The 19,988-nt window shown below is 45.8% G+C and overlaps 1 protein-coding gene across 1 annotated transcript in view; it reads right to left on the bottom strand.

The window, feature by feature from the left end:
* The window catches only part of TBC1D22A (TBC1 domain family member 22A), a 268,659-nt gene that overhangs the window by 176,473 nt on the left and 72,198 nt on the right, over window positions 1–19,988 (bottom strand). Inside the window, exon 7 of the mRNA XM_031941147.1 lies at window positions 8,264–8,326. Coding sequence (XP_031797007.1) covers window positions 8,264–8,326 — 63 coding nt within the window. The remainder of the gene's footprint in view (window positions 1–8,263; window positions 8,327–19,988) is intronic.

Raw genomic sequence — 19,988 nt, 5'->3', positions numbered from 1 at the left:
AAGGGCACCCTCAGCACTCAGGACTAACTTCCCAGGGGCTGAGCCTTCTAAGGAAAGTCCCTGGACTCTTATCTCTGCATCTCATTCTTTTCTTCTGAAGAATGGGGCTGCTCTCTCAGATCTGTCCTCCCTCCCCCTCACACCACGATAAGGGGAACATCCAGGACACTGGGACCGCTGGGTGAACAGCATCGTAAGCTCCAACCCTCATTTTGAGCTCTTCCCCCAGCGGGAGCACATCACAACTTACAGGGAAAGTCACCAAGGCGACACAGCTCCATGGAATTCTGGCAATTAGAAAGTGTAAGCAATATCACTTTTCCTCAATAACAGAATTAGAGGGGAAAGATCTCAGTCACAGTACATTAACTCACATTTAAATGAATGGACTGTCTGTTTAAACAGTGATGTTATCTGCCAAATGAGAATAAAGGCAGAATGCTCAAAATAACGGGATGCATTTAACAAATTCACAGACTGCGCTGAAAGTGTTTTAACAATGATCCTTCCTGGGTATCGTTAGCTATTAAAGTTCTGTTGACATTCATGATTTTCTTGCTTGAACTGAACACAAGTCAACTCATTAAACAACAATACATACATCCTTTGCGTTCCCTGAGAAGAAGTTGGTTGTTTTGACCCAGCAGTGTTTCCACTGGGCCTATATCCCCAAGAGATCATAAAGGAGGTAAAGGGACCTATATGTGCAAGAATGTATTATTATAATATAATAATAACAATAATGGTATTATTGGTCTGCGAAAAATGACGAGCAGGATGGTTTCAGAAAGGCCTGGAGAGACCAACAGGAACTGATGCTGAGCGAAATGAGCAGGACCAGGAGATCATGACAGGGCAACAGTAAAATTACATGATGATCAGTTATGATAGATGTGACTTTCTCAGCAAAAAGGTGATTGAGGCCAGTTTCAATGATCTCATGATGGAGAGAGCCTTCTACACACAGAGGGAGGGCTGTGGGGACTGAGTGTGGATCAAAACATAGCATTTTCTTTTTGTTGTTGCTGTTTGTTTGTTTTTTGTTTTCTCATTTTTTTTCTCCTCTTTGATCTGAGTTTTCTTGTGCAGCAAGATACTTGTATCCCAAAGAGAACTTAAAGGAGAGAAAGGGGCCCACATGTGCCAAAATGTTTGTGGCAGCCCTTTCTGTAGGGGCAAAGAACTGGAAACTGAGTGGATGCCCATCAATTGGGGAATGGCTGAATGAGTTATGGTATACAAGTATTATGGAATATTATTATTTTATAAGAAACAACCAGCAGGATGATTTCAGAGAGGCCTGGAGAGACTTAAATGAACTGACACTAAGGGAAATGAGTAGAACCAGATCATTATACACAGCAACAACAAAATTAGGTGATGCGAGCCATCTATACTCATTATTTTTTCTGGTTTGATTTGATTTTTCTTGTACAGACGATAACCGTATAAATATGTATGCACATGTAGGACTTAACATCTATTTCTACCATGTTTAACATATACTGGACTACTCACTATTTAGGGGAGGGGATGGGAGAAGGGGGCAGGGGAATTGGAACACAAGGTTCTGTAAGGGTTAACATTGAATAACTGTCCATGCATATATTTTGAAAAATAAGAAGCTTTAATAAAGAGAAAAAAAAGATTTGCATGGTTTCAGACATAATTGATGTTACATTGTTTGCCTTTTCAATGAGGAGAAAAGTATATGAACAAGGGAGAACATTCGGGTTAAAATTTTTCTAGGTGTAAGTAGGATATGTTTAGTGAAATAAAAAGATAGTTCAAAAATGATTTTTAAAATTATCTATAAATATGTTGGATTTAACATTTTCAACATAGATTACTTGCCATCTGGGTGGGGCACGAGGGGAAAGGGGCGGAGATTTCGAACACACGGTTCTGCAAGAGTTAATGTCAAAAATTTGTCTATGTGTGTTTTGAAGATAAGAAGCTCTAACAAAAATAAAATAAAATTTTAAAAAAGAGAAGAAGCCAGTTGGTGCTCAATGATTCCAGGAAAGATGAAGTCATTTTGGCCAAGACCCTTCTCCAGAGCATTGCGGACAGAATCCAGCGAGCTCTGACACAAGCATGGTGGTGCCCAAGGACCACTGCCATAGGGACAGCCATGGATCCTAGATCTGGGGCAGAGAGGGGCTTCAGAAATCACCTTGCTCCGCCCTAAGGCCCAAGGGCCCAACCAGGAGAGGTGCCTGTGCAAGGTCACCCAGGTGGTGTCGGGGGCAGAATGTGAATCTGGGGCATCTCATTTTAAGACAAGCACCCACTGCCCTCTCTCTACCCAAGAGGGGCACCATCACAAAGCTGGCCAACAGCTCACAAATCAGAAAGACGCTGTACCTAAGAGCTGGAAAGGCTGGACTCTGTCAGTCAAGTTTTTTGGAAAAAGAAAGTCTATGGGAAAGGGAAATACCCTAACTTTCTGAGCCTACCCAAGGACACAGGTCACAGCTCTCTCTCCATCTTGGTGGCCCGCGGCTCTGGGTCCCACCCCATCCACTCCAATAGGGCTAAGCCCAGGCTGGCCGGGGGCTCCACTTCACAGGCGTGTCGAGGCCCGCACAGGGGAACACTCACTAGGTTGAGACTCCCAGAGGACACACAGACACTGGCGGTTTTGACAGACTCAGAAAGGAGAGAGATCAAGGGCAAGGATATAGTCTGTTTTGTGATTGCTCAAAAAAATGTCAAATCTGATTTCAGGCCCACAAAGACAGCACAGTTCTCTGAGGTACTAGCAACACTCCTTACCCCCACATAAAGCACTGTGCTCTATGGTTTCTATAACCAAATAATAATAGTTATCATTTACATAGCCCTTTAAGGGTTACAGAATGCTTTACAAATATTATTTCATTCTAGACAACTAAATCTACAGAATCCATCTTGCTCAATAGCTGGAAGACATACATGGTTTGGGGGGGGAATAAATTATGGCTCAATTTGGGGGTCACTTAGACCAAAGAATCTCCCCATCCACACACACACCCCCAGGCGGATCAGAGCACCTGATGAAGATGATCCAAATATCCAAAATACAGTCTGGGACGCAGCCACCATGCCTGGAAATTCACTTATAATAAGGAGGAATCACTCAGGGCCTATTCCATGGCTCCATTCTAATTAATCATGCCATGTTCTCATATAACAAGCAATGATTTCCCGTTATGTTTGTAATTTACACTTCAACCATTTCATTTGTTGGGGAATCAAATGTATCAACAATTCATTCACTTCATTAAAATTATGCTAATTTCCAACCTTTATTCTGTCCTCAAATCACCAAACAGTGGGTGTCTAGATAGGCCACAAAGCACAAATAGGTTTCATTAATTTTCGATTTTATATCTTAAGGAAATAACAATTTTTACAAAAAAAAAAAAAAAAATCATGTCAATGTGTCCAGAATGATTCCCTACAACTGACAGAATCATTTTTTAAAAGGAGGCCTCCTTCTCCCTCCTTGCCATTCTCCCCAGAGAGAGGAAGAAGAGGCCATACCGGGTCTACCCCCCAAAGAGATCAAAGCACCCACATATGCAAACTTAGTTCCAGCAGCTCTTTAGGGGAGACAAATGACCCGAGGGAACACCTATCCAATGGGCAACGGCTGGAATGGTAGAAATGATGAAGAGGCTGGGGTCGGGGAAGCTGGAATGATGGAGACGGCCTAATGCAGAGGGAAGCGAGCAGAATAGGGAGGGAAGAACACAGACAGTAATATGCCCAGACAACCGGACAATCTGGAGAGATTCACCACTAATCGGTAAGGAGATCAATCAGGTTCCAAGAGACAAGGGGGGCTGCTGCCCTCCAGACAAAGGACGGACTACATCTACTGGATGAACTACACTTGCTCGGCAGGGCCAACAAGAGCATTTGTTTTTCTGGTTTGGAGATTATGTATTCTCAGGGTTTTCTTTTTCTTTTTTTTTTCAACTGGAGGTGAAGGCGAGAGGGAGAGAAAAATAAATGTTTATTAATCGAGGGAAAAAAGAAAAGAAAATCTGATATTTAAAAAAGAGAGAGAAAATGGGGACACTTGGTGGCTAGAACCTCTAGGTGCAATGTGGTGGAGAAAAACTCTCACCTGCTCCCCTCTGCCTCAGAACCAACTCTGCTAAGAGGGATAGAGGGGAACAGGAAGTCCTTTTTTCTGCCCTCTGCATCCCCTCCCTAATCTATTTAATTGATTACATCTCTGTCCACGGCACCATTTCAAATAGCCCAAAACACCAATGCCTTAATAAAATGCGTGCTCATGTCCCACATCCAGTGCCAGCATTCCCTAAGGCTGACGTCCACTAAATATAAAAATGATTCATTCAGAACGATGAGAAAGAGCAGATCTGGGAACATCTCTGGGACCCACCCAAAAGCCAAAGCAGCCAGGGAGAAGTTGCCACTGACCAGCTGCAGGGCCTTGCTCAGGATCCTTTCCTTAGTGCCCTTTGTGTTCTTCACCTGTATCTAGGCCCCAGCAACCCCAACACCATGTGAGAAAGTTCCCCATCAATTCTCAAAGTTTAGGTCTAAGAGAGTTGGTATAATCCTCCAGAGAAACAAATCCTAACCGGAGGAGATTGGGGAGTCAAGAAAAATGGCAGACATGGAAGAACACGCCCAAGAGGAGCAGGAAGCGGCACCAGCACTAAAGCCAAGGGGAGCCCCAAGGAAGAAGACAGGGAAAAACAGGGAGAATGGCAGATGCTGGACACGTGGGGCGGCCATGGGCTGGGCTTGGGGAAACTTCTCATTTGCCTCAGAATCTCCATCATTACAATGTGCTTTCTCTCCAACATTGGGGGGCCATCTAGCTCCCCCAAAAGCAGTCTGTTCTTTGAGACAAGAGGATCCATACGCTAAGTTCAGCACATAGGAGTTCCAAGAATTCAGCATACTCATGCAGCAAGGCTATAGCAAGTCAAAAGGAGGAAACCACAATGCACTTAAAAAGGTGGCTCATTTTCCTCACCCATTTCCCCCTTCGGTGCAATCCTAACACCAGAGAAGCACAGGCTGAAGTGCTGAGAGCACCAAAGGTCCGGTGCCGAAGGCCGGAGGGGCTGACCCTGAGGGAGTCATGTTCCCGAGTCCATGACCTCCTTTAGAATGGGCAATTATAAGGAAATAATAGGGTGCCACCAACAGCACAGGGTCATGAAAAATAAAACATTGACACCGAGGGACACACGGAAGGGAGCGATGAAGATTCTACATTAGAAATAAAAATCCATCGCCCAAATTCCAAACCCTGTTGCGAACCAAGGCACGCCAGAAAACAGTGACCTGAAGGACTTCACCCCAAAGGTTGGCAGCTCAATAATTCTGGTTTAAAAAAAAAAAAAAAGTCCTCTCCTTCACCATTTAATTTTCTTCACAGAAAGGTCGTCTCTCAAATAACTCCTTCATCACCAGGTTGCATGAATCATACACTCTTCCGAGATGCCAATGGGTGCTTCTGACACTATTTCTACAGTAAATCTGTGACCCAGACATGATAGGTAGCCCCATGAGGAATTAGTTACAATTGAATGATGGATTATTCAAGAGACAGACATAAACTGGGGAAAGAGGAAGCAGAGAGCTTTCAAACAGGCCATCGTTTGACCCTAATAATGGAAGCATTCAGAAAGGATGTCACCGAAGCTGCCGGAAGAACGAGACTGGGAATGGATACTCATGAGTGATAGATTGGCAGACCGGAGATCTGAGTTAAATATAACCAAGCCTTGCTGGCCAGTGGGGACCATCTAAGCTCAGCTGGTCCCACAGTTACAGAGAAAGCCAAGAGCTCCTGCCTTTCCTTTGTTGCAATGAGAAAATGGCAGCCCAATCACTAGCTCCCTGGCTTCTCAAGAGTTTCCCAGTGACCACCTGTCACCCACACATGCATCTTCTCAACTGGTCCTTCAAGAAGAATGGTGGGCCCAGGCCCCAGCTTCTATGCAGCCAACAGGTGACCCCTGGCTCCAACTCCCTAGGCATAATAACTCTGTTCTGCCCAATACCACAAAAAAAGCAAATGTTCTTTCACTAAATATGACCATTTTCTTCTCTGGCCTTTTTACAGAGGGACCACATGGAAGAAAAGACATTCACAGATGCTGTCATAAATCACAGTAAGCCATAATGATGACAGAGAATAACCAAGACCCTCCCCCTCCTCCTATTTGCTAAGGATCATCAACATTGGCCCCTCCCTGCATTTCCTTTTCTGGTCCCTACGTCCAGAGCAGCAGATGAAGGAACTGTTGCTCCTCCTGCTCATTTCAAGGTGTGTGAAGACCACACCAGAATGTGGTGACAAACTGCTGAGTGTCTCTGCAAAAGCTGCAGACACTGGTCAACGCTGGCTTCCTCAGAGGCCCACAGCGAAGCAGGCTGGGCAGCCAAGCCTGGCTGCCGGTGGCAAACACCACAGGCACACTTAGCCAACCTGCACATGGCACACATGACATCCTAGAGAACAAACCAGGATCCAGGATGATCCTGGAAAGGGTCAAGTTGTTCAGAAACACTCGGATTAAATGGAAGCAGATTCTGCTCCAGAAAAACCCTGCGTAGCAATCTGCACGCTCTCTTTGAACGTTCTCATCAGACATTCCCATGCTCAATATACCAATGAATATAGAGCCATCCCACCCTGCTTCCTTCCCCAGGCTCCTGGGCACCTACTCTCAGTGTGCACATCCCACCCCACTCTCAGTGCTCTGTTGGCTTTATTTTTTTAATTTTTTTTTTTTAATTTTGAGTTCCAGAACATCTCCTTCCCTCCACACCCTCCTCACCCAATGAGAAACCAAACAGTATGACACCCATTATTAGTCTTGGTACAAAAAGGAAAGAAAGGAAAGGAAAAAGTTTTTTTAAAAATCTGCTTCAATCTATATTCAGACTTCATCACTTCCTTCTCTAGAGGTAGAGAGCTTTTTTCAGCCTGGGATCTTTGGAGTTGTCTTGGTCACTGTCTTGATTACAGTAGCTCAATCTTCCATGTTGAATAGTTAAATTACTGCTATTACCATATACAATGTTTTCCTAGTTCTGCTCACTTTATTCTTCATCCATTCACGTAAGTCTTTCCAGGTTTTTCAGAAATCAGGCTGCTTGTCTTTTCTTATAGTACAATATTATTTCATCACAATCATATACCACAATTTGTTCAGCCATTCTTTGAAAAAGAATGAATGTGTGTGTGTGTGTGTGTGTGTGTGTGTGTGTGTGTGTGTCCTTTTTCCTTTTCTTTGATCTCTTTGGAATACAGAGCTAGCAGTACTGCTGAGTCAAAGGGTGTATGTTATTCTAATTCATCCCCCATTTCAGATTAATCTGTGTAATCACTGGATTCTAGGAGTGCTGCTTCAATACCTTCAATGGCTCTCCACTGGCATGAGAAACCAGAAATTGTCCTAAGTCCTCCAACTGCCCTTCAAGACCATCCACAGTGTAGCTTCCAGGATCTCACTCCAGCCTCAGTTCCCACAGTTGTCCCCAAGGTCTCGGCTCCTCCCAAAGAGGAATACCTCAATCGCACCCCACAGTCTCTTGCCTCAAGACCTACCCTTCACCCAGAGCCATCTGCTTCATGGACGGCCATCCTACACATGGATCGGGACCCACCACATGCTACAACTGCCGTAAGAGTTCCCCTACTCTCACTCTTGCCCACCCTGGTGATCTCCAAGCATTTTCTCTTCCTCTTACACATTTAATCCCACCTTAATTAGCTTTTATCAAGCCCCAAACCCCCTGAGTGTTGGCCCCATGCCCTTAGGCCCTTCCCCACACTCCCACAAGGACCCCAAACACATTAGGAACTTGACAACTGTTAGGACATATGTACGAAGGGCTATGGTTCAACAGAAGTTGTGTTTTTAAGAAGTCTGACCAAATCCTAATAAGGAATCATCAGAACTGTAAGAAACTCCCTTCATGTGTCAGAGGCACTAGAAGTACCACAAAGTATGGAGGACTGGGTGTGGCGTCAGGAAGGCCCGAGTTCAAATCTGGACAGACACCTCTTCCTGTGCTAACTTCTGCCTCCACTCCCTCTTCTGTAAAATGGGGATACTAATGGCGTCTGCCTTAGGATTGTTGTGAGAACAAGTAATTGTAGAGCAGTTAGTCCAGTGCCCGCACATAGCAGACGCCCCATGAATGTGAGCTGTTATCCCTTCGGAAAAGTGGTAAGATTCCCACGGCCGTGGCCAACAAGTCCTGCAAAGGCTCTTACCTCGGTCACTTTGGGCTGGAGGATTAACGTCTCTGGACTCATGCGAGGGATGTCGATGTGAATCTGGTGATGAAGGAGAGCAGAGTCAGTTCATGCAACATGTACCGGAGCCTCCCAAGGCAAGGTCTAGCTGTAATTCCCATCAAGAAATGGCTTCCACCCTGTCCCCTCATCCCCCACCCCACAACCAGTCCAAACATATGGGTGAGGAACAAAGCAACGGCTCGTCCTAAAAAAGGCTTCCCTCCCGCTCCCCAGCCGCCCCTTCCCTCTGGCACCTGAGTGTCCCTCTCACTCCCATCAGACTAAACTCTCAGGGGGAGACTGCACCCCCAGTGTGGTCTGTCACAGGGCAGGGAAGGCCCCAACCAGGAGAAGGCACCTTTGTTGCCACACCCCTGGGGAGCCCCCCGAACCTCCCCAGATGGCACTAGCTGGGGCACGCAGGGCACCGCCCCCAGAAGGCCACCTGGGTCCCAAGCAGACCCACCTTAGCTTTCCAGCTTCTGGCTTAGAGGGCCCAGGACCACCCAGTCTTTCTACCCAGGGCTCCTTATCCCTGCAGTGACCTTTGTGGGCGCAGGGTCTAGGTTGAGACTCTGCAAAGCCTCTGGCCTGGGGGGCAGGCACTGACTCGCACATTACCTGCCTCACAGCCTCAGTCTGCCTGTCTGTAATGTGGGCTAGTGCTGCAGACAGCTCCCTACGAGGCATATGCTTTAGGAACCTGGAGCACTACTGCAGCCAGAGGCCTGGGCGCCCCCACCCTGGCCTTTTATCTTTAAACTCGCACCCAACCAAGTGCCAAGGAGACGCCTTTTCCTGAGCTCAGATTCGGCCTCTGTCACCTACCAGCCATGTGATCCTGAACAAGTCACCCCACCCTGTTTGCCTCAGTTTCTTTATCTGTAAAATAAGCTGGAGAAGGCCGTAGACAACAAAAGAGAGTCACGGCACCGGATGGGACTGGCGAGACTGAATAAGGGCCCTCAGTAGAGACAGAACCAAAAAGGAATGCCCGCTTGTTGTCGGGGTCCCGGGACAGGAAAATGAACAACAGCCCACGTGCCCTCTGAGTTGGGGACCCCGGCTAGCTGCGCTGCTGCGAGGAGGCCTGGAGGCGACCCGCTGAGCCAGTGCATTTTAGAGAAACGCCCCAGAGCAGTCCCTTCCCCAAGCCGCACAGCCAGCAAGGAGCAAAGCCCGGAGAGCCCGCCCTTCTGAGGCCCACTCCCGAGTTTTCTGGTTCACCATCAAGACCTCCAAGCACAGGGGGGCGCACACAGCAGGTACTCTGCCAGCATAAACCAAACTCAATTGCTGGCTCTCCTCTTGAACAAGAGGACCCTTCCCAGGAAGCCGGGTCACAGCTCCTGGCACAGGCAGGCCGGGCCTGGCCAGGGCTGCTCAGTACGGGCCACTGGCGGGTCAGCTTCTGGCCGGACAACGTGGCGATGGTACCCAGATGACAGGGAAAAAGCAATAGCTGTTTCCCAATTAGGAGAGCAGGCCATGGGCCTTTTAGGAACATAATCCATAGCAATTAATGAACATTGATTTGCAGCCTCCAACATGAGCTGGAGTAATTCTGGTGGAACAGCAGCTTGCCAGCTTTTAGTGGTGACAGGTTTTTCACACCCAAGGAGAGAGCAGCTTTCTCCCCTTTTCAACATCCTTACAAAATCCAGTAAGTTCTTCAAAGAGATGTTTATAAATCCTGTGAACAACCAGCAGAACACGGACTCAGGGAGGGGCAGGATGGGGAAGAAGCCACAATTCTCACAACGGGGGGAGAGAGTCCGGCAAGCTCTTAACTTCTAGGAGTCACACAGTAAGCAAAGGCAAAACCTGAATGGGAACTTAAACCTTAGCACCCCGAAGGCAGCGCTCCTCCCATGGCACAAAGCAGAGGCTGAGAAACTCGGGCCTGGGGTCTGTACCCAAGCCAAGCCTTCCATCCATAAGTCACTGGGTGTCTCTGATGTTGCCTCGCTCAGCCGTGAGACTGGGAGGAGGAGAAAACTTACTGATTTACAAGCTAGTTAATAAGGACCAAATAAGGCTCAACTGAGTGGATGAGACTGAATGAATGAAAACGCCTTCCTGTGCTAAATGTTGGTGAGAAAAAGTGGGGTAGAGGGAGCCACCTTTTAAAAACATCAGCCACAAGACAAATGAAAGGCCCTACGCCCTAAGGGTTCAGCATCAGGAGGGACACGAAGGCCAGACAGAGGAGAGGTGAGAAGAGGGGTGGATGGGGAGAAGGGGAGGCCAGCTCCTCTGTCTCACTGGAGAGGACAAAGCTGGGGACCTCCAAGGCTTCAATAAGATGGCGGGCCCCACATATGCCGGGGCTGGGCTTCCGGGACCAAGCATCCAGAAGGCATTCAGCAGGGGCCGGCTCCGTCCTAGGGGTCAGGAGTACTGCACAGAGCTTCCACAAAGAGCTCTCTCTCTCCCAGGGAGACAAAGTGCATAAACAAATGGATACACACAATGGTTTGGGAGGGAGAACACAGAGGGACCCACAGAGGAGCAGCCTGGGAGGCTTCTGGAGGCAGGGAGGGAAGGGAGAGGCCCTCGAAGACCAGAGAGGGACCGAGGGCCAGAAGGGCAGCTGGAGGCCAAGGGGGAAGGGTGAGAAAATGGAGACTGTTAGTGATGATAAGATGCCTGTTCTAAGAGTTTAGCTACACTAAGAGGACAGCCAGGGGGATGGAAGATTCAAGTATTTTTGGAGATTGGGGCAGCCTGTAGGGACCATGGATAAGAGAAAGAGTGAGGACAATGCAGATGGAGATCTACCAGAAGAGACGAGATAAAAGAGGGCACTGAGCAGGTAGAGGAGGATCTGTCCTTATCAGGAATCGGGGAACCTCATCATCATAGATGGGGGTGAAGAAGAAGGGCAGGAGATGAGGAAGAGGAGAGAAGAGGGAGCTCACGATACACAGCCTCAGTTTTTTTTCCATAAAATAGAAGGAAACATTCTCAGCAGAGGATGGGGACAGGACCATGGGAGGTTTGCTCAAGTCTCATCCTTCCCCCAATACTGCTTGAAAAGCCTCCCAGACGGTCCTTGATTTCCCTCCCCAGCTTTAGCTCTCTGTGAAGGCCATTTGCCCTGACACTATTCTGATTTTAAATCCCGACTCAGTTGCCTCCCTGACTTTGAGACTCATGCTCTTCACCCCAACCACCTCTGGCTTCCTCTCCACTTGGAGGAAACCAAAGGACAATCCACAAGATTTTGAAAGGAGGAGCAGGCACCAGAGCAAGGCCAGAACAGCTGGCCTGGAGAGATATCAACTGTTCTGTCTTTGTTTTTTACTTTGTACCTCCCATCCCTAGTCCAGTACCTGGGGCACAAAAAGCATTTAACAAAAATGTTTAGTTATGTGCAGCTGGAGGGGGGGGGGGGGGGGGGGGGGGGGGGGGGGGGGGGGAGAGATGTGGACTCTGTCCCAGACAACTGGAATTTAACATAATGGCAGAACATGCCCAGAAGCCTTTGGGACATCACCAGAGGAAACACTGGAGAGAGACAAAACTAGGAGGGCCAAAGGCAAACGCTTGAGTGAGGAAGAGAAGAGGGAGTTTCTAAATGGTATTTCTTCCTTAGGAGCAGGAAAACAGAAGAGGTAAAACTGGCAGGGTTTTAGGTCCATGCTTTTTATGAGTTTGATTCACACCGAGGAAAGCGAGCTCTCTGTGCCCAGCTTCTCCCGCCCCAGACTAGGGCGAAGGACGTTTAGGCCCGTCCCATCCAACTGCACACACAGCCCGCCACGCTGGCACCGGGACAGCCACGCACTCTAGCAGTTAACCACATGGGCCGTCGTCAGGAGGGAAAGATACCTGACTTAAGAGCCTTAAAACACAGCCTACTGCCGTCCCCACAGTTAACACCCAATTAAGCATGTCCAAATAACAGGATTCATTACATGCTGCCTGCCCCCAAATGCCCTCCCGCACTTTTAATTTGAGAAGTTATTTTTACTCTCAACTTTTAGAAAGATTAACGAGCTGCATGTGTCACAAAAACCTATTCAAGAAAAGTCTAATATTTTTGACCAACTGTTTAATGGAGAAAGTGCCGAGGAGGTTTTATGAGGCTCCTGAACTCTTCAGGGTGATTGGAAATTTCCAAAAGTGCCTCTAAAAAGATAATAATAAAAATCCCATTGGGCACTAAAACATAGAAAAGAATTGACTCTATTCATTACTCTGTTCTATCCTGGAAGTGAGCGATTTAATTTGCCGTGCGGCACATTAAGAAGAAAAATGATGTGTCAGGCCCTCGTCTATGACGCGAATGTGCTGGCAGTTTCCAGCACCGTTGACAGGGAGGAGCTCCGGTGGTCTCACCCCGTGGTCCCCCATAACTCCCCGTGGTGGGCTCTCCGGGCCAGACCCCCCCAATTTCTGTTCCCTTGCTCCCAGATGCCCTCTGCTCCTAGCTCCAAGTTCCCTCCCTCTTTGGAAGGTCTAGCCAAACTCAGGCTGGGGACAGGCTGCAATGACTTATGGTGGGGACCCTGGTGGTCCGGACTCAATGGACCTCCTCACTCTAGGTCAACACTGCTCTGAATGGGGCACTTCTGGACCCTCCCTCTAAGAAAAAAGAAGACACTGACGGACAGAGTTTGGCTTTTGTCCACATACTGCCAGCACAGGGCCTGGCACCCAGCAAATGCTTATTGATTGGCCCACTGATTGAGCAAGCAGAGATCTTTTTCACAGGTTGGGTAATTAAGGACAATTAACTGACAACACTTGCTGAAAGTGGAGTCTTACTGCTTCCCCAGCCAGCTCTGGCACAAGTACAGAGTGCCAACTGGGGGCTGAGGACTGGGGGCTATGACCTCCTAAAATCTGACTGGGTTCATAAGTGTTCTTGGAGTTACACTAGTTTCTTAAGATAGCTTTTCCTTTTTTGTTTTTTCCTCCTTTATTCTTTGTGTCATCTTGTCCACAGCTGGTTGTCTCTCTTGGCTGGGTCTGGGAGGGGTGGGGAGAGAAAGACATCTGGGAGACCACCATATGCAGAAAGCCACAGCGACAGGAAATGCACCACAGGAAAATGCACAAAATGTGGCAAATAAAAAGTATGCGCTGGCAAGTCTGGCTAAGAAGAAGCCGCTGGGATCTGGGGAGACGGCACAAGACAAGCAGAACTGACTCCCCAAGGACTGAGTTGACAGAAGAGGGGAGGAGCAGAGCTTGAACTTCACATCACACTGTCAGACCTGCACAAGGATTCAGGGTCCAGAAGGCTGTTTGGTGGGGGACAGAGAGGAAAACAGAAGGGATTCTGCAGTCAACTACAGACCTCCTGGACGGAAGGCAGAATTAGACAAGCTGGAGCCAGACTGACACTAACCTGAGGGTCACAGATCTAGGAATGAGCTCTGCTCTAAGGAGAGCTGCTCCATCTCATCTGGGAGCGTGCAGCCCTGACCTGTCTTTATAACAACTGCCTTTTTCAAGGCTAGAGAAATGGACAATTCTAGATATGAGTCAATAGCATAAAGTGGCTGCTGAAGTAGAAACCAAAGCAATCTGGAGAAAAGTTTGGGAGAACACATTGCAGAAGATTCAGAAAAGGACTGAATACAATTAAGACCCTAAAATTCTGGAAGCTAAGTCCATCCTAGAGAGACAACCAGCTGTGGACAAGATGATACAAAGAATAAAGGAGAATATCAACAGGGGGAAAAAAGAGGAAAGGCTATCTAAAGAAACTAGTGTAACTCCAAGAACATTTATGAACCAAGTCAGATTTTAGGAGGTCACATATAAAAAAATAAAAATAAAAATGCAAGGGAAAATCATGGTAGTTATTATAAAGGTAAGCCAAGTCCACAAGGCCATCTCCCAAGGCTGGAGAGGGCTGATGAGGACAAGGAAAAGGGTGCTTGTTATTGGTCTGGAAGAAGAAGAAGATGATCAGGGAGGAGGCAGTACCAGGACACAAGGAGAAGACTGCTTTCTCTTCTCATTTCTGTTTTCTCAATCAAGAAGAATTCTATTTGGACCAGGAGAGAATAAAATGAACATGGTCAAATAGAAGAAGCAAAACAAAGAGAGGTGGAGAGGCTGAAAGAAGCACTGTATTGTCCTTGAAGAGTACAACTGGCCAGGTCATCCTCCTTTCCAAAGGAGAGACAAAGGGGCCCATCCTTCTATCTTCTTCTGCCCTGGATGAAGCAAAAGTACTAAAAGTTCCCTGGAGCTGTGGACCTTCTCTCTCAGCCTGATCACACTAGAAGTTTTAGAAGAGCTTCGTTTCCAATCACCAATTCCCCTTTTATGTGCTGTTTCCCCCAGACAAAGGGTGAACTCCAGGAGAACTAGAGCTGTCTAGCTTGTTTTCTGTCTATACCCTCAGCACTTTGCCCAATGTTTAAAAAGCAATAAAGGCTCAATAAACACTCTTTTATTCATCCTTCAGATAAGAAATTGACCTGTTTAATTTTCATCTTTGTGAGGAGTACCAGTCCTACCTTCTCCTGAACAAACTTAGCTCAGAGCATTAAAAAAATTAAATAAGTAATAAAATTTACATTAAAGTGTTTCCACATCAACCATCTCAGATCCATCTGATCTCTGATACAAACTAACTTCTTTTAAACAGAACCTAACCCCTATCCAGACATAATTCTTAACAGCCTAGACTGTTCCTTTTTTGACAGTAACTGCTGGGGAAATGGGAAATCTTCAGGGAAAAATTAGCATTCGGTCCACAGCTTATATCACATATCATAAAAAACCTTTAAAAGGGTACACAACCTAACTAGAAAAGGTTATACTGTGAAGAAAAAAAAATTACAAGAGAGTGAGATCAGATACCTTTCACACAGAACAGAAAAGATCAGAAATGAAGAAAATTGACCATTTTAATCATGGAACATTAAAAAGCTTTAGATGACTAATAAAGACATTGGAAAGAAAATATAGAGAAAAAAAAAATGAATTGCATCCTAAAGCAGCACTAACAGTTTGGTATCAAATAAATAAGGAGAATTGATTGATACAAATATATAACACCAAGAAGCATTTGCCAAGAGGTCAAAAAAACATCATCAAAAAGCTTTCCAAACAAGAATAAAAAAAAAAAAACTACAAATGAGCACATGGAAATATGGTCCAAATTACCAAGAAGAGGAGAAATGATGATTAAAACAACTGTGAGGTTTTATTTTTATAAATGACAAACCAGGCAAATTAGTCAAAGGTTGGGTACAGTCAAGTATTGCTGGAACTGTAGGGAGGCGGACAGATGGGAAACAGTCCAACTGTTTTTGATTGTAGTTCAGCAAGACACACACTAAGTAACTGTTAGAAAGTAGTATTACACCTAGCCAGGTACAAGATGCTCTCCAAGGTCCCTTTCCCACATCTTTGCTCTGTAAGTCTATAAAAGAGAAGTTGCATCCAGATTAGACAAAGCTTCAAAAATCTAGGAAGGAACCCGGATTGTATCTGACAGGTGGAAAATGAGGAATATAGGGAATATGTGCTCAAGGTGATATAAAGGACTAATGGAAAAAAAGGAGCTTGAGAAAAGGTAGCAAGGAAAGCAGGCTCAGGCTTAGCTTATAGAAGTTCTGAGTTCAATAGCTGCATCTACAACGGTGAGTAATTCTTTCAACCTCTCCATGTCCCAACAATCCTTAGCACTAAGAGAGCCAGACATCCCCAAAACTCCTAGCACTAAGAGGGCCAGAGATCCCAACAATTCCTAGCACTAAGAGGGCCAGACGAGCAGTTGGTATGTATCAGTGGAGAGTTTCCATGTTGGAAATTCTCTACTTTGCCAAAATCACAGAACTGGACCTATTTCTTTTTTTTAAGTAAAGTTAGGGGCATTTTAGAAGACAGAATACAGGAAGAAAAGAATATGTACATGAAGACCAGTTACAAAGCTCTTAGCTACTTCAGACAAAGTTATAAGTACTTCATCTAGGATTATTGGTCTTCGCAATGGGAAGGAAATGCTAGCTACAAAAGACACAGGAGACAAAGGACTGGTGACCCAGCAATTCCCAGGACAGGAAAGGGAAAGAAGCCAAGCAGACCTTCCTTTTAGCTGCAAATCTGGCCGAATTTGTAATTCTATCACTCTAAGAGGCCAAGCGGGGGGAAAAATACACATTTTATTCTGAAAGCAAAAAATAAGTTAACAATTTGGAAATATTTCCACTAATTATCTATAATACGGAACTCATATATACTTAATTATCTGTTGTAGTAGCTGAATAAAGCTTTATGTTTCCTGTACTTAATTTTCCTGCAAGAGATCCATAACAATATTTAGATAATTGTATTTTTCAAAGGAATATTACTGACTAGCCATAGATCCTTACTTAAATAGAGGTCACCTGAGGAAAAGGTTAAACACTCACACAAACTTGGGAAGTGTTTTCTCATAAAAGGACAAGGCCGAGGCAGTTGTTAACACTTCTTCCCACATAGACCGGGAGGTCATTTGGAGGGGGGGGGGGGGGGTGTCTCTGCCATCCTTTGAAGGGAATGGACTTTGTGTTTTCTTTGAATAATTAAAGAACCGCAAAGGGTACACTGGCTTAGTAGTCCAGGTGAGAATGAGCGTGGATTACTACGACATTGTTTTAAGTCTCTGGATCCAGTTGCAAACAGGACCAAAGTAACCAAGTAACAGGCAGAGAATCAATAAGTCTGGGTATAATTTCTAAAATAGGTTTGTTGGCAATAACTTGCCAACTCAGCAGAATAAGAAGTTTATCCTTGAAACACAAGGGAGGAAGTAAGCATTGCCAACTGCAAACATCACTTCTTGCTTAATAGGAGCATAACCAATTTTTCATTTCCGCAAAGTAGACAGTGAATGACAATCACAGTGAGCCCATGAAATGCTAGTCTAACAGCAAATGCAGAAGGAGCTGAGAATTGTAAATCAAATTTAAATATTTTTCTCATTATGCACACCGTCTGTCAAATGACTACTCAAGAAACCATAACTGAAGCCATTTCATAGAAAACAAAGCAACAAAATCATACAGAGTCTATATTCGCTGCCCTCCCCCCAGTCACTGGGAGAGTAGAAATATACAGGGCTCCCACCCACACCCAGGGAATCAAGTCTCTCAAGACTTTTTCCAGGGCCATGCCTGGGGCCCAATAAGAACTCATTTAGCTTCACAAATGCGCCCTTGATCCCCAGAAGGTCACTCTCTCAGCCCAGCTAGGGCCCAGAGTCAACTGTAAAGTGGGAAAGAGAGCCTCGTCATCTCCATCCCAAGTTCAGAAGCCCTTCAAGACACAGGAAGATCCCTGATCAGTGCCACAGGAGCTGATCCCATAACAAGAGCGTAGCCCCTCAAGTCTCATGTCCAATGGGACCCTCCTTTATATCCCTTGAAATCATCAAAAAAAGCATAACCACAGAAGGAAACATGGCCTCCAAATCTAGTAAAAGAGTTCAAAAGCACTCATGGATACCATAAAACAAAGGAAGATGACCCTGTATCTGACGGGACAAAGGACCCAGTGAAATATGAGGAGAGCATGAAACCTGCCTTTCCCAAGTAGTTTAAAAGAGAAATGACAATTGTGAGAGCAAGATTGGGCAGAGTAAGGAACAGAACAGAAAAGCCAGAATCTGCCCTGGCAAGCCTCACCAAAGAAACAGAAGAGAGAACAGTGCGGGGGGATGCAAAAAGTGGAAGAAAACCCAGAAAAAGAGAAGTAAAAAACAAGAGATAAAAAATACGGTCACTATGTACAAAGAATAGGAGAAGTTAGTTCCCAGGGATGCTGTCATAGCAGGATGAAGGGGGGGGTGAAACCCTGTTAAGATGTCTCCAGCCCTCACTCTGCGAGTCAGGGCACTGGCTAAACAGCCAAGCTCCTGACCAAAGGGCCCAAACCAGCTGGGCTCAACGATAGGGCACAAGCCCTCTGGCAGAAGGAATGGGCAAACAAAGAGGGTTGGAAATCCAACCAATTGTAATCCTGACTGTAAATGTGATGGCACTGTGACTCGGGGTGTAAAGTCACCAAATGTAACTAAGTGATTACAGTCTGACCACCCGAACCCTGCAGGAGGGGTGCGTAAAGCTCGCTCCGGCTTTGGGATCCCACGTGTCTGGCCATGGGAACCACTGAATAAAGGATTCTTCTCTCCCTCTCCTATAACTGCTCCTGGACCACCCTGCAGCCGAGGGAGCAGCGGCGGCTCATCCTGAGCTTAGTCCCAGGCCTGCCGAGTTCCACAGAGAACACTATGCAAGCATACTCAAGGATCCTGAAGACAATAAGTGTCGAGATAACCTCCAGATCCCAGATTTCCCAAAACATGACAAGACAAAAACCCTCAGTACTATGAAAACACTCATGGAAGAAAGCTGCCCAAACCTCAGAACACAGAAAATGACATTCTGATGGGAAGAACTGACATATCACCTCCAGAGAAAACCCCAAAGCTACAAATGCCAAGACCCACGATGGTGAAATTTAACAGTTCAATTCAGAAACAACAAGTTCTGCAAGCCATCAGGAGAAAGGCAAGGAAAGGACACTTGAGTAGCACAAGACTACTGTGCACCCACCAGAAGAAGGAGGAGAGCCCGGACTGTTGTGCTCCAAACAGCACAGGATAAAGCCCCGAATAAGCTATCCTGAAAATCTGAGCTTAGCCACAAGAGACAGAAGATGGATGTCCAATAAGGGGGAAGAGTTTGAAACATGTTTTCAAAGAAACCCGGAACAGAAGCGATTTCTGCCCCGCAAATACCCCAAACAACAGAAATACAAGAGGAGTGCATAACCCAGCAGGTAAGGGGGAATGGGAGAGAAACGTCTTTCTAAATGTATGAGGCAGGGAAAAAGAGGGATCAGATGGGCAAGTGGCACCTGGAAGAGTGGGAATCTATGGTCACAGGGAAAAGATTTCCAGGCTGGGGGGAGGAGGAGAAAAGGGAAGGTCACCAAGAAAGGGTATAAGACATTGGGAGAGGAGGGTCCTTCCTACAGGGTAATGTTAGTGGAAAGAGGACAAGGACTGGAGACAGGAAGACCTGAGATCAAATCTGGCCTCATTCGTTTACTAGCTGTGTGATCCCAAATAACACACTTAACCCTGTCTGCTTCAGTTTCCCCATCTGTAAAATAGGGATCATATTAGTACCTCCTTCCCAAAGCTGCTGTAAGGATCAAATTCTCATTTGAGAATTTGTACAGCACTTCATAATACATGGCACACAGTAAGAACTACATAAATGCTAGCTATTATTTTTATTACCAAAAATAACAATTTGGCATTGTGCTGGAAATGAGGCAATATGGAAAAAGGGAACTCATGAGGCAAGTCTTACAAGGCACTCACAGAAAGCACCTATAAAAAAATGATTATTAATAACAAATGATTTAGGGAAATCCAGAGTTGCCCCTTTTCCCCTAAGGTCCTAATTTTAAAAGTTCAGTCTCTTCAAGGTTATTATTGAGTATATTTGAGATATTGATGAGACTGGATTAACTTTCTTGTTCAGGCTCTACCCAGTAGGAGAAGGCCATTATGATCTGCTAATTTTTGAGTGAGGATAAATTTTTTAAATAGATTGTCCAAGACTGGGAACTTGGAGATATATGACGTAATCCAAGCTCAGATCCACCCCTTACTGTGATTAATTGTTAACCTATCAGAACTTTTTGCCACACTTGGAAACATCAATCTTCCAATGGG

This window comes from Sarcophilus harrisii, chromosome 5, assembly GCF_902635505.1.
Source record: "Sarcophilus harrisii chromosome 5, mSarHar1.11, whole genome shotgun sequence".
Classification (NCBI taxonomy): Eukaryota; Metazoa; Chordata; class Mammalia; order Dasyuromorphia; family Dasyuridae; genus Sarcophilus; species Sarcophilus harrisii.
Note: the sequence above shows the minus strand (reverse complement) of the source record. Positions and strands in the feature narration are given on the sequence as shown.